The sequence below is a fragment of the Drosophila mojavensis genome, unplaced genomic scaffold, assembly GCF_018153725.1.
Source record: "Drosophila mojavensis isolate 15081-1352.22 unplaced genomic scaffold, ASM1815372v1 contig_136, whole genome shotgun sequence".
Lineage (NCBI taxonomy): Eukaryota > Metazoa > Arthropoda > Insecta > Diptera > Drosophilidae > Drosophila > Drosophila mojavensis.
Window position 1 is genome coordinate 14,895,109 of NW_025318667.1, and position 14,892 is coordinate 14,910,000.

Sequence of the window (14,892 nt, forward strand, 5' to 3'; positions counted from 1 at the left end):
AGAAAGTCATCCTGAACCGATAGTAGTCGCGTCGCTACGTGCTGAATTGGACACGAAAAAATGTGCTAGTCAATGCTAAAATGTAGATAATATATGTAAATGCTACAAAAAATGGTACAAGCGGCGGAAGTAAACCAAACCGAATGAATATTCAGCTGATAATTGTTTTAAGCATTTGGGGCACATTGGTGCTTAGACTGAGAAAAGGCGCTTATCAACATAACCGATGCTATACAAATATTGTGAGACAGCCATTTTGTTTCCTCGTTACTTTTGTTCCTCGTGCATTTTTTCATGCGCGGTGCTCGTTGCTTTTATACACACACATATACATGTCTATATATATATATATATATATATATATCTCGAAAATTCACCACCAACACTGACAGCAGCATTTGCTATTGCCACCACCAACGAACGCTGAGCGAACACAGACGTTTTCGATAAGTCTCCCATGCACAGTGTCTGCTCTCGCGCTCTCTGTAGCTAATGCAGCGCTAATATGTCGGTTGCACTTGCACGCACGCCCATCGGTATTAAATGTGAGCAGTACCGCTATAGAGCAGTTGGTGTACGCGTGCGCTCGCCTTTCGCTGTGTATATATGTGTGTGTATTCGCGGTTTGAGTAATTTCGAAAAATTTTTGTATATTTGATGGCGACTGCGACGGTTGCTTTACTCACAAGAAACGCGCGTATGTCGAAAATTGTAGCGCGTACGTATATCGGTGTGTAAAAATTGCTTTTAAATTGTGGTAAAAAGTAGCTAAAATTATATAAATTGCATATAAAATGCTAATTAAATAAAACGCGCTGTGATTTCAAATAATATTTTAATAAAATGCAATGGTTTTTACGCAAAGAAATTAATTTGAAAATGTGAGACTTCAATGGACGTGACAATTTTTTTCGTGTTACTTTTTTTTTTTTTTTTTTTTTGGTGGTGGCAACGAACAGCGCAACCAGCCAACACTAGAAGAAGAAGAAGAAGCTATCTGTCGCTGAGTGTATGTGGTATTGTGTGTGTGAGTAAATATATATATGTATTTATATATGTATATATATGTGTGTATATGTATATATAAATATGTGTGTATGTAACGTAGCGTGTGTCTGTATTTAAGTGTATGTACGTGCCTTTAGCAGTACTAGGTAGTGAATATTAACAAAATAAAATTAAGAAAAACACAAAGCAACAAAATCATACAAATAATGAGAACGAAATGGCAAACATCCAAGAAATATTTTACCAAGCTACAAATATATATTAAATAAAAAATAAATGTTTAAAAAATAAAAAATATATATTTTATTATAATATTAATATATTACGTGTATGAGCGCAATGTAGTCTTTTAACGTATGTGTGTTTGTATCGCGCTGTTTTGCCGCCGCCGCTGTTTAACAAAACGTCACGTAAGAACGTACGTTGCTTCTCGTAGCTGCTTACGTTTTCGAAACCGCCGCCGTCGTATTCGCCCCGTCATCAATACCCTACGTAGCCGATACGTCATGTGCGCATTTTTTTTTTTTTTTGTTGATGTTCTCGCGCATCAACAATGTGTGGTGCCCTCTGATACATGTATATCAAATATATGTGTATAATATAATATCTATCTTCTTTTTTTTTATAATACAGTTACACACTTAACAATTGTGTAGAAATTTAGAATTTGCGTGTTGTATTATTGTTAGAAAAATCTATATATTTATATACATACAACAAAAATAATAATAAAGTCACAGCTACAACAAATCAAAGCAAATTGATAAGCTACACAACAACAATAAGGATACAGCGACAACAACAACTGCAAAATACACAATTTGGGATATCTCCGCATAACAACAACAAGCACAATTCATTGGAATTGTTTTGGATATTAGCTACACAAACAACAATAAAAACAAAACAAGAAACTAAATGTAAGTAATGTAATCGAACTTCCGATCAGCCGTTCCACGTGCCTCATGTTCTGCTGTCGCCCTGTCAACAAACACCCACGCAATAAAATGCGAATTTATTGACCTCTCGATTACAATTAACTAATAACTGTTGCTGGCTGCATTTTACATGTGTGTGTGCTTGTGTGTATGCGTGTAGATATGCCTATGTTTCTATGCTGCACATTGGCAACTATTTCCAATAGAAGTCATTTTCAGAGGTCTGAGCCAAGCAACCCTTCATCTAATATGTAGCTTAAAAAGCCAGCTGCATTTCCTTTTCTACCCCTATGTATATTGTCATGGAGGGAATCAATTAAAATTATATATAGAGAGAGATTAATATTGATATTTGCACATCAATTTTTGAATTTATTGCTTTTGCTTTAGATGAAAGTCAAATTTTGATGAACCTTTGTCGTTAGAGTAATTTCTTGAAAAAGAAAAAACAAAACAACAAAAAATAAAAAAGTAAACAAAAAGAAGCCGGCATTGATGCATTTACTGTTCATTTGTCATTTCACCTCAGCATCTGATTTGTATCTCTGCGTGTGCGTCTGTATCTGTGTGCTTGTATGACAATTGCATTTTGGCGCGAAAAGTTTAAATCGTCTCAGATTCATTCCGTTTGCTATTTTATATATGCCAAATGGGGATTTCTTTTAGTCCTGTACTGTGCATCTAGGAGTTGGTAGGACAGAAGCGGTTATGTGTGGAGTGGGAGGGGGCTGGGATGCACGCAATTTCATTGATGGTTTTTCAGTCAGCTTCGACGGTGGCTGCAGTTGGTTAGGTTGAGGCAGCGGCTGCGGCTGCTGCTCCTGCTGCTGCATATAAACCGGCTTTAAATTCGTGCCACTATTAGCACGATTTATTAACCTAGAGGCAGGCAGTCAACATTCCACGCTCTTCGGCGCGACATTTGATTCGACATTTATACGTTCGCTCGTCGTGACGTAGTCGCTTCGTATCGTTACGGTAGTCGGCACGGCACATACTTGCAGATACAGCAAATTATAGCGACGGCAGGAGCAGCAGCAATAGCAACAACAACAATGGTTACTGCTCTTTGCCGCCTGCTTTTTCACTTTCGAGCTCGGGCATCAATAGTAGACGACGAGGAGAGAATCGCGCTCACTCACATACACATACAGAGTGACCTATACAAACATACAACCCACTTTCTCTCTCGCTCTCTCTCTCTCTTGGTCGTTGCTGGGTTTGTGTCTCGTGCCGCTACCGCCGCCATATTTGCATTTCGAATATATATTACGTAGTGAACTGTTGTCTCGCTCTAACTCGTGCATTTGGGCCCCAAGTGCTCAGTCACGACACCATGTTATGTATGTATGTTGGGTGTTTGGATCACTTGTATTTTATTTATTTAAATAACATTTTTTTGCGCGTAGTTCAAGTGCAAAAGTAAAAAAATAACAATAATATTACAGTAATATAATAATGTTAAAAACAATTAATGAATCTATACGTATTGCTTGAGCTTAAATGTATGTACAATACCAAGTTATAATTAGACTGAATTTTGCGAACATGACGAAAATTGTTTGTTGTTGACCTTTGTTGATAAACATATTTTGCAAAGTTATTTTTTCCATGTCTGCCAATTAGATTAAAAGCCTAACGTAAAATTAAATTATCTGCTGGACCTTATAAATTGTCGAAATTATTATATACCTATGCTGGCCGCTGGCCGCTCGTCTCTTGGGGCGCCAATAGTAATAAAATGCATGCCATTGCTGTTCCAGTGCGACAGTTACTCTTCTTCTGCTAGCTCGACGTCATCGTGTTTGCCTTGAAAACATATCCACACACAGCCGTACACAAAAATATACGTTTATATATACATATATATGTATATATGAATATATATATGAATAAATATATACATATATCGTGTGTTGTATGGCGCGGTCCGTTACATACACAAATGCAAACACGAAGTATAAAGAACGTGCGCTCGTGTGCTGATACGAAGCACCACGAAGTATACACCAAGAGCTACGTTCGCACTACGTTGCTGCTGGTGTGTTGTTGCGTTCTACGTAAAATTTTGTTGAAAAACTCAAAGTCGTCTACTGTACTACATAATTACAACAGCGCAGCGGACATCAGCACGTTTGCTGTCCGTGAACGCTTGTATGGATGTTTGCGTGTGTATGTGTATGTTCATGTGTGTGTGTGTTGTCAGTTAATGTTTTGTTTTGTTGCGAGAATGAGCAAGAGAGCGAAAATCAAATGACAGAGAGAGGGAGTAGAAGCTCACCCGTCTGCTGCTGCAATTGGCGTTGGCGTTGGCGTATGTTTTTTCCCGTTTTTTGTTTTCGAAATAAATACAAATAATTGCGCGTTATAAAAATATTCAATCCGCGCTCGGTGCAATGGGAATAAGGCTACGTCATTTGTTGATTTATTGTTGTTGCTTTCGAACTTCAACTGATTTGAATTTCGCGTCATTGCATTTTGTATATACATACATACACATATAAATATATTTTAGCGGTCGGCAACAAACCGTAACCACAAATTTGCAGTCAGCAGTCAAGAGTACGAAATACACATATTGAGAGTCGTGCCCACAGTGGTTTCAATTGAATATTTTACGTGCTTAATTTATGTGTTTGCCATATACATACATACGTATATGTATCTGTTTATGCCTGTATGTATATGCAAAAAAATGAGTTTCGAAGTGAAATCAAAATCAGAGATACATATTTGCCGGCCGGCATAAAAAGTTTAAATACTTTCTTGTATACAGTTATAGATATTTATGTAAATATAACATATCAATATATAAGCTCGTTGCAATTAATGTTGGGCGGGCTGCATTGTTTACATTGGATGGACATTTGTGTGAGCGCGAAACCACTGTGCGAGTGAACAGCGCGTGGTGTGAAACAGATGTATATATATTTATATATATGTGCGAATGTGTGCATGCTGTTTATGGCTGCCGTCGGAGCTATACAGTGAGTGAGCCCATCGGATTTTTTTTCGCTCACCAATATCGTCTGAATTAATGGCGAGGGTGTTAAAATCCAAAATTTTGTATGAATTTTTATTTTCATGCGGTTGTACATATATTTCTTTATGTCCATATATTTGTGTGTGAAATGCTTGTAATGTGCAACAACGACAAACAAAGGGACTTTATTATGCATGAATCATGTTGCCTACCAGCTACTGCTGGAACGGAACATAACCAAGTTAAGTTGGCAGCGGTGTGGTGAATTTCTCTCATCAAATCTCGTGTGTATGAGCTCTGCCTATACATTTGCTTGCTTTTTCTTTTTTTGTAAATTTGATTATGGTCGATTCGCAGATCCCTTAAATTTTGAAAATTTGTATTCTTATGGTGAAAATAAAACCTAGTTGTAGATGGTGTTTTAAAATGTATCTGAAACTATTGGTATTTCATTGTGCTGCTGCTGCTTAGCACCATTTTAAAGTGAGACCTGTGTGCAAACGGGACAGCTCTATATGAACATATTCTGTCCTATGTGTATGTGTGATGCTCTTTCTCTTTCCCTCCGGTGTGCTCGCTCTCGAGCATTTTCGAATTTCGAAAGTTGTCTCGCCGCTCTTTTCGACTAGTGCTGTTTGCGCTGTTGCCGTGAGTGCCAAAACGGCGGCAAAGTAACTAACATACACACATACACACACACACACACAGATAAAAAAAAAATAGAAAAAACAAAAAGAAAATAAAGGCCAAGCCAAAGCGTAATAGAAAAAATACAAAGAAGAAGCAACAGCAGCAGAAGCGGCAGCAGCTGCAACCAACGTGTGTATGTGTTTCAGAAGAAAAATTGTCAAAGAGTAAAAAGTAAAAAAAAAAATAAAATAAAATGAGAATTCAAAACATTTTGTTGTCTCTGCATTTATTTTATTTTGACTTTGCTTTACGAGTGTTTGTTGCATTTCGCATTTGCCGAACGCGGGAGAATCATCATCGCGTGTCGTTTGCGGTACAATGTTTATGAGAGAAGATGAGATGATGTGCGAGTGTGTGTGCATGTGGATTCGTATTTGTATTTTGTTTATTTTAACTGCATTATCGTGTAGCATTTTATTGTTTATGTAACGAAAACTGAAATTTTGTTTTGGCGCCCTATATAATAAAGTGTGTGTGTGCTTTTCTGTCAAATTCGTTCAACAAGCAATCCAAGTGAATTCAAGCAACCTAGTCATTTGTGTTGAACCGGCCGGTCAGACAACAGCAAAAAAATAAATAATAATAATAAAATAAAATAAATAAAATTAAATAAAATACAAAATTTTACAATTTTGGTCGCGGCCGCGATTTACATTCATTCCGAGCGAATATACCGCTAGTTATATTGTTTATCAAGTTGCTTTCTTCGCAATATATTAATTGAGAGTGAATTTTGGATGATTTTCGCGCGTATACTTGCAAAAAAACAAATCCTAATAAAGTTGATATCTTCTTTCTTTCTACTTGCAGTCTCGCTGTTTGACAGAGCGACAAACCGACCAATAATAACAACAACTGAACGTTATACAAAACAAATCAATATACACCAACACTGAATCTGTAACTAAGATAAATTGGCAAATTCAAAATGCCAACTGAACTGAATTCGCAGCAACAACAAAAGCAACAATAAACTGACATCTGGAGAAGCCGCGACACCGGCAAGTGGTGGTAAATAAATAGAAATAGAAATCAATATTGTTAATTAATGTTGGCATTAATCGAATTTAACTCTCCTAGTTGAAGACAATTTGCTGAGCATGCAACGGAAACAAAAGCCAAGAGCAGCCGTCGAAGAAGCAGTAGCAGCAGCAGTAGCAGCAGCAGCAGCATCAGCAGCCGCACCAGCATCAATAGCCGTTAATAGAATAAAGGAACAGACCTGCAGCAACTGCAGCAATTGCAGCAGGACGACAAGCAACAGTAGCAGTAGTAATATCAGGATTAGCAGGAGGAGCAGGCCCAGCAATAGAAGGCCAAACACAAACTTCTCCATTTCTCGAGCAGTGCATCATCATTGGCTGCTTTGAGCAGCGGGGCGAACAGAACAGGACGTGTGAGCAGGACGAGACGGCCCCGGGCGTGTGTGCTGCGGTTGTGGTGTGTGTGCGTCGGCCGTCTCAGTCAACAACTTGAGGAGCATAAACAAAAATAGCAGCAGCAACATCATCATCATAATTCACTCATTGATCTAATTATCAACAACAATCAAGAACAAGCAAGCACTATTAGATAAAGGTACATCAAGAACAATGTCATCCAACGAACCACCGCCACGTTATGAGCCCACTGTGGAGCCCATCAATGGTATCGTACAGCCGCCGGTTGTGCCGCCACAGGACCGACCGGGACGGAACACAAATCAATTGCAATATTTGATTAAAACAGTCATGAAGGTCATTTGGAAACATCATTTCTCGTGGCCCTTTCAACAGCCGGTCGATGCCAAGAAACTGAACCTGCCCGATTATCACAAGATAATCAAACAGCCAATGGACATGGGTACGATTAAGAAGCGCTTGGAGAATAACTACTATTGGTCGGCGAAGGAGGCCATTCACGACTTCAATACCATGTTCACCAATTGCTATGTGTACAATAAGCCCGGCGAGGATGTTGTTGTGATGGCCCAAACCCTGGAGAAGGTCTTTCTGCAGAAGATCGAATCGATGCCCAAGGAGGAGATCGAGCTGGAGCCTGTCACGGCAAAGGGTGGCAAAAAGAAACAACGTGCACCAGCCACATCCAAGGCCGCCAATAGTAGTGCCATCTCATCGGGCAGCGGCGCTGGCAGTGGCGTTGGCAGCACTAGTGCGCCGGCAGCAACAGCGACCAGCACATCGACAACAGCCGGTGGGAAGGCAGCGCAATCCTCACAGCTGACCCAGATGAGCGGCCTGTCCCAGTCATCTGGAGCGGGCGTCTCGACGCCAACGTCAGCGGCCGCACAGGCGGCAGCAGCAGCGGCAGCCATTCAAGCAGCAGCTGTTGCGGCCGCCGCAGCAGCAGCCAACGCCCGACCTGTCTCCGCCATGGGCGGCACGGTTTCATCAACAGCCGGAGGCGTTACACCGTCCATACCACCGATAAGCACAATGCCGCCGCATACGGTGCCAGGCAGCACGAACACAACGACCACTGCGGCGATGGCAGCGGCAGCGGCTGCCGCAGCGGGGGCGGGGGCGGGGCCGGGCGCAACAAATGCAGCTGTGCTTAATGCGGCCATGGCCAGTCTACTGAATCCTGCGCAAAGCGGCGGCGGCAACAGCTACGGTGCAGCCGGCCAACAGACATCGATCAATAACAGCTCCCTGCTCGACGCCAATGCGGCGACAACAGCTGCGGCAGTCGCCCAAGCACAGGCGGCAGCAGCGGCCGCCGTCGCAGCAGCTGCCCTGGACGGAGCCGGCGGTGTGACAATACCATCGGCCGCTGTCAATGCAGCCAATGCGGTGCAAGCGTACGTGAATAGTACGGCGGGCGTCGGTGTTGGGGTTGTGGATGCCGTGATACCCCCACAGCAGCCGGCCAAAATGAAGAAGGGCGTCAAGCGGAAGGCGGACACAACGACGCCGACGGCGAATGCCTTTGAATCGCCTTACGCCCAAATGGATGCCAAGGCGGCCAAAATAGCGACGCGGCGGGAATCGAATCGTCAGGTAATTGGCAAAAAGGTAAGAGGCAATGGACAGACGTTCAATAATTCATCTAATGTGTGTGTGTGTGTGTGTGTGTGGGTGTGTGGGTGAGAGTGTTTGTATGTGTGTGTGTGTGTGATTGATGTACTTAATATAAGTACACAAATGTTTAAAACACCAATTAGTTGCAAGGATTAACACAAATATGGCAGTCGGGAATAGCCCACTGCTTAATACTCGTTTATAACAGCTTGCGTTAACAGCTATCGATTTATTGATCGATTTATCGATCCATAAATCCTTAGTCCTTAGTTCAGTATATATAGGCTAGAGTAGATTTACCCGTTCATGACGTTAAGAATAATAATAGATGCTCCTTAATCTCTTTCATCTCTCTGATCGATTTTGATATCCATAATGAACTCGAAAGATTCTCGCGTCAATCATGAAATAAAAGCTTGATCCGATATTTTAAAAAATAGCCTATGAAAATGAGTAAGCTAGAAAATACGGAACGAATTCATGTAAGGTAGATAAATATTCTTCAATGGAGCTCAAGTCATTCCACCATTTCCCGTTAACGTTAGTCATAATGCTTATTGTTTAGGCTAAGGCACATTGCAAACAAAACACGAATTGTTTAAACAATATAAACAATTTAATTAGATTTAAACCTTAGTTTATTTGTAAGGCAGCACAAGCAGACACAGAAATACACAAAACTCAAACTTTGAATCTATACACCAACACAATCTTACACACACACACACACACAATCAGACACTACATACACACACAGCTATATATATACATATATATATATCTATATATACAACACCAAATACAAGAATAATTTTATCAATAGCCCATATATTATAAACGCTGCCCTTGCCTTTTACAATTATGATTTGAGATCATCGAAATGCATATTAGAGCTGAAGAGCAATAAATATCGATATCGATTAATAGAGACAACAAGCCACTGGTTAATGATATTCACTTATAGTCGACACGTTGTCGATAGTGCTCTTCGGCTCTAATTATGCAAATCCATAAAATGTATTTATTTATATATATGTTGAACATATAATTGTACGTATTTCTTATAGATATACACATATATTTATATAATATTTGTGTATACCAACTGACTGATCGATAAACCATTTTTTGAATGCTCTAACCCATTATCGCTTTTTTTCTTTTCTCTCCATTCTATTTTTCTTTTTTTTTTCCAAATTTTTATTTTGAATTCGTTACAATCATCGTTATATCGTTATTGTCATTGCACATACACCACGCACGAATCGAACAATCGACCAACAATCGAACCATCGAAATCGTTCAATTTGAAAACCAACCAAAGGATCTTACATTCCAGGGCTCGGGCTATCCAATGTCACCGTTGGGTGTGGCTGGTGTGCCTGGTCTGGTTGCCGGCGGCGCCATTGGGGGCGTTGCTGGTGCCAAGTCGAAGGAGAAACTATCGGATGCACTTAAATCATGCAATGAGATACTCAAGGAGCTATTCTCCAAAAAGCACTCCGGCTATGCCTGGCCCTTCTACAAGCCCGTCGATGCTGAGCTGTTGGGGCTGCACGACTATCACGATATCATCAAGAAGCCCATGGATTTGGGCACCGTTAAGCGTAAAATGGACAATCGCGAATATAAGAGCGCGCCGGAATTTGCGGCCGATGTGCGATTAATATTCACCAATTGCTACAAATACAATCCGCCAGATCATGATGTCGTTGCGATGGGCCGCAAGCTGCAGGATGTCTTCGAGATGCGATACGCGAATATACCCGATGAGCCCGTTGCGAATGCGGCGCATCATCATCACGGCTATTCGAGCACGTCAAAGCATGATGCAAGCGATTCATCAAGCGAGGAATCGAGCGATTCGGAAAACGAATCGAATTCGGATGAGGAGCGCAGTGCCAAGCTGAAGATGCTCGAATCGAAGCTGCTCGGCCTGCAGGAGGAGATACGTAAGCTGGTGGAGGAGGCGTCCGCTAAGAAGAAGGCTAAGAAAAAGCTGAAAGAGAAGAAGAAGAGCATGGGCCAGGGCAGTGCCAGCGCAGCCGGTGGTGGCAGTGGTGCTGGCGGCGCCGGTGGCCATCTTCAGCATGCGGCCAGCACTGGCAATGCCAGCCATGGCGGCGTCACATTACCCACCAATGTGGCTGGACTGAATGCTGGCGGTGCGGCGGGCGCCAATTTGTCGGCCCTGTTGAACAGCTCGCTGGTGGGTGCCGGCGGAGTGGGCGTGGCAGGCGGAGTACCCGGTGCGACAACGCTGCAGCACGTCCACGACGTGGCCATGGCGATTAGCCAGCTGACGGGCGGCGGTGCCGCTGGCGGAGCGGGCTATGCGGCCGGCGTCAATTCAGCCGGCGTGGCGGCTGGCGGAGGCAAGGCGGCGGCCGGCGCACTAGCGGGCGCATTGGCAGCTGGGGCGGCTGCCGGTGCCGGCAGTGCAGGCGGCGGCAGCGGAAGCGGTGGCAGTAAAGGTGCTAAGGTCAAGGGACAGCGCGGCGGCAAAGGCGGCGGAGGCGTTGCTGCTGGCAGTGCAGCGAGCGGTGCAGCTGCTGGTGCAGCTGGCATTGGAGCGGGTGGCGCCTCTGCTGGCGGTGGCAGCGGTGCCGGCGGCGGTGGCAGCGGCGCCAGCAACAGTGCGAAACGCACCAAGAGCAGCAGCAACGCCAGCGCTGGAGCTGGCGCTAATGCCGGTGGTGCCAGCGGCGGTGCCGGTGCCCGTGGCAGCAGCAAAAAGAAGCCCAGCCAGGTGATGAACTTTGATTCCGAGGAGGAGGACACTGCCAAGCCAATGTCCTACGATGAGAAGCGACAGCTCTCCCTTGACATTAACAAGTTGCCAGGTGAGTCGCATCTCAATCAGCATATACAGATATATATATATATATATCTTATATATGCGATCAAACATATAGATGGATAGATGGATGGATAGATGGGGGTCGTATTAGAGTTGATTTCAAGTTTCTATGACCGTTAAAAAAGATTAAAGATTAAAGATATATCGATGATAGATTAGTGAAGTTATTTTATTGAGAATCTATTGATATTATATCCTGATAACTGAAGTATAATTCAAGAGATTAATTTTAGATAGACTAGAGAAGATAGATTCTGGAGGTAAAGTTCATAATGAATAATAATTTATATAGATAAATAGAAGTATCACTAAGAGTTTCTAGTACTCTAGAAAATTGAAAAATAATAGAACCGTGTGGATAAAGCGCAAAATACATTGAGCGATTAAAGATATGCTGGATAACTGAAGTATAATCAAAAAGAATTGATTTTTAAATAGATAGATTATAGAATATAGATTCTGGAGGAACAGTTCATAATGAAAGAGAAAGGTTTTCTAGTTGTACTCTAGAAAATTGAGTATATGAAAATATATAAAAGAATATGAGACATTAAATACCTATATAGGTACCTAGATAGGTAAACGAAGACACTAGGCAGACCTACAGGAAACTATGTACAGAGAATTGAAAGTAAAAGAGAAATAGAGTAGCTTATAATTGTTAAGTGATTTAAAAATATGCTTGATCAGTATATAAGTATATATGTAATATAAAATGTACAAATTTTACTAAAATGCTTCTCTTCATCTAGGCGACAAGCTGGGACGTGTGGTACACATTATACAAAATCGTGAGCCATCGCTGCGCGACTCGAATCCGGATGAGATTGAGATCGATTTCGAGACACTGAAGCCGTCGACGCTGCGCGAGCTTGAAAGCTATGTGGCGTCGTGTTTGCGCAAAAAAACACGTAAGCCATATTGTAAGTTTGTAACTAAACCGAGACCACAACAAGAACAAGAACAAGAACAAGATAAAGATAAAGATAAAAACAAAGATAAAGACAAAGATAAAGATAAAAACAAAGATAAAGACAAAGATAAAGATAAAAACAAAGATAAAGATAAAGACAAAGATAAAGATAAAGATAAATCAAAAGAAAAAGCTAAAGATAAACAAAAAGATAAAGCTAAAGATAAACTAAAAGAAAAAGTTAAAGAAAAACTTAAGGAAAAGTCTAAAGATAAACTAAACGAAAGAGCTAAAGATAAACTAAAAGAAAAGGCTAAAGATAAACAAAAAGAAAAAACTAAAGATAAACAAAAAGAAAAAGCTAAAGATAAACCAAAAGAAGTTACAGATAAACCAAAAGAAAAGGCTAAAGATAAACAACAAGAAAAAACTGAAGATAAAACAAGAGTAAAAGAAAACCTAAAAGAAAATGAAAAACTAAACGAAAAAGACAAAAAACTAGAACTAGATCCAGATTTAGAACATTGCGAACTACAATAACAAGAAGAACAACAACAAAATTCATCAATAACAACCAGAACAACGATAGTCAATGCTATTAAATTTTCCTATGAAGTCAATCTGATCATTCAAATTTATATGGTTGGATGTCCTGTTGCATTTTGGTGTTTGCTTTTGATATTATTGTTGATTTTCAAAATTCAAAGACAAAGACAAATTACAAAGAAACAAATATGCGCACAATATATTGTATATGTGCAAATTTATTTAGTGGTCACATGTTTAGTTAGCTAAACTCAACTTTCAAAAAAAAAAAAAAAAAATATATATATATATATATAATAATAATAAAATAAAAAAAAAAAAAAAAAAAATTTAAAATCCTTTTAAGCAACCATCAAGAAAATCCCATAGCAATATCCCGAGCTTCCAGCCTTAATTTTATGAATAAATTTTTCATAACGTTTTGCCTTTTCCCTCATAACTTAAAGAGAAATCAATCAATCTAGATATAATCTTTCTTCGATCTGTCGAAGATTTAAATATCCTTGCAGATGATGATAGTTTTTCAATATTGGAGAATCGGATATGTATTGATATATAGAAATCTTAAATTCCAAAGTTTCACAAATATATATATTATATATCTATTGTATCTATTAATAAACTAAGTAAAGTTAGCATAGATCAGATAAATGAATGTATTATTGGTTCATTTGCAAGGTTATTTAATGGAGCATCAAATGTGGACTGTATGTTTATCTATCCAATAACATTGCATGCGTCATTTCCGTGTGTCCGTTTGACTAGATGGATTAACTGAGAAATCCATAAATATATACATATATTGTAAAATATATCCACATAGATCAAACAAGGAAAAGCTCCAAAGCATGCTTAAAATTTCCCTATATATAGATATTTTTTTTTTTTTTTCAATTTTCAGTTAAGCTCTTATCTCAATTCACCTATGTCTGCTATCTCGGTTTCTGTCTGTATTCATATATGTAAATATATATATTAATTATATATATATATATTTACATCGCTTACTGTCTCATTTCTCTAACCGCATTGAGTCAGTGTTGAGCTATCGAATTTTTGGTCACAATTACTAAATGAATGTTCTCAATTTTCGTATTACAGATAAAAAGCCTTCCGGTAAATCTAAGGACGAGCAAATGGCCGAAAAGAAACAAGAATTGGAAAAACGGTTACAGGACGTAACTGGCCAATTGGGCGCTAGCAAGAAAGCAGCCAAGAAAGGTAATTATATCGAAATACAATTAGCCATTAAATGGAAATGATTACTAAGCTCTCATCTTTCCTAATTGTTTGCAGATGAGACAACGTCAAGCAAAGTCGAGACTGTGCAGCCAGCGAATCCTGTCTCCTCTAGTTCAAGTTCCAGCGATTCATCGTCCTCGAGTTCGAGTGATAGCAGTTCGAGTGACTCGAGCGACAGTGAAGCAGGTTAGGACGCGTTTTGTTTGTTTGTTTCTTTGTTTTTTTTTTTTTTTTTTTTTACTTCATATAAGATCCCCAAAAGTCTATATGCATATATATATATATATATATATATATATATATATGTATTTTTGTATATGTATATATTAATATATATAAATATATATATATATATCTGATATGAAATGTTATAAGATTGAAAAACAACAAAAACTAGAGGAAAAAGAAAATCAACAACTCAGATGAAACACACAGACAGACAGACAGACAGACAGGCGGACAGACACAGAACAACAACACCGACAACATAATATATATACACACATACACACACACACATTCACAAAACAATACAATACACACACACGTATGTGCTTTTCATATACGTCTGTGCTTAACAACAACATAATAATATATATACAAAAACAACAAGAAGAAAAACAGAAAAAAACATGCAACAAGTAATTTTTTTTTATTACAATTATGTTTATTATTATATTGAATTTAATTAC

At 39.7% G+C, this 14,892-nt stretch overlaps 1 protein-coding gene across 14 annotated transcripts in view; it reads left to right on the forward strand.

Moving 5' to 3' along the window:
• The first annotated feature begins 17 nt into the window (after positions 1-17).
• Positions 18-14,892, forward strand: part of LOC6583873 (homeotic protein female sterile) — a 27,543-nt gene continuing 12,668 nt past the window's right edge. Inside the window, exons 1-8 of one of the 14 annotated variants that reach the window (XM_044011557.1) lie at positions 18-95; positions 1,642-1,928; positions 6,430-6,630; positions 6,700-8,633; positions 9,964-11,482; positions 12,252-12,422; positions 14,060-14,179; positions 14,255-14,386. In XM_044011557.1, the coding sequence (XP_043867492.1) occupies positions 7,212-8,633; positions 9,964-11,482; positions 12,252-12,422; positions 14,060-14,179; positions 14,255-14,386 (3,364 nt within the window). In that variant the 5' untranslated portion in view covers positions 18-95; positions 1,642-1,928; positions 6,430-6,630; positions 6,700-7,211. Of the gene's footprint in view, positions 115-153; positions 243-634; positions 765-1,641; positions 1,929-6,429; positions 6,631-6,699; positions 8,634-9,963; positions 11,483-12,251; positions 12,423-14,059; positions 14,180-14,254; positions 14,392-14,892 lie in introns of those variants that run through there. The other 13 variants (XM_044011558.1, XM_044011555.1, XM_015161440.3 and 10 more) reach the window with 13 other exon arrangements.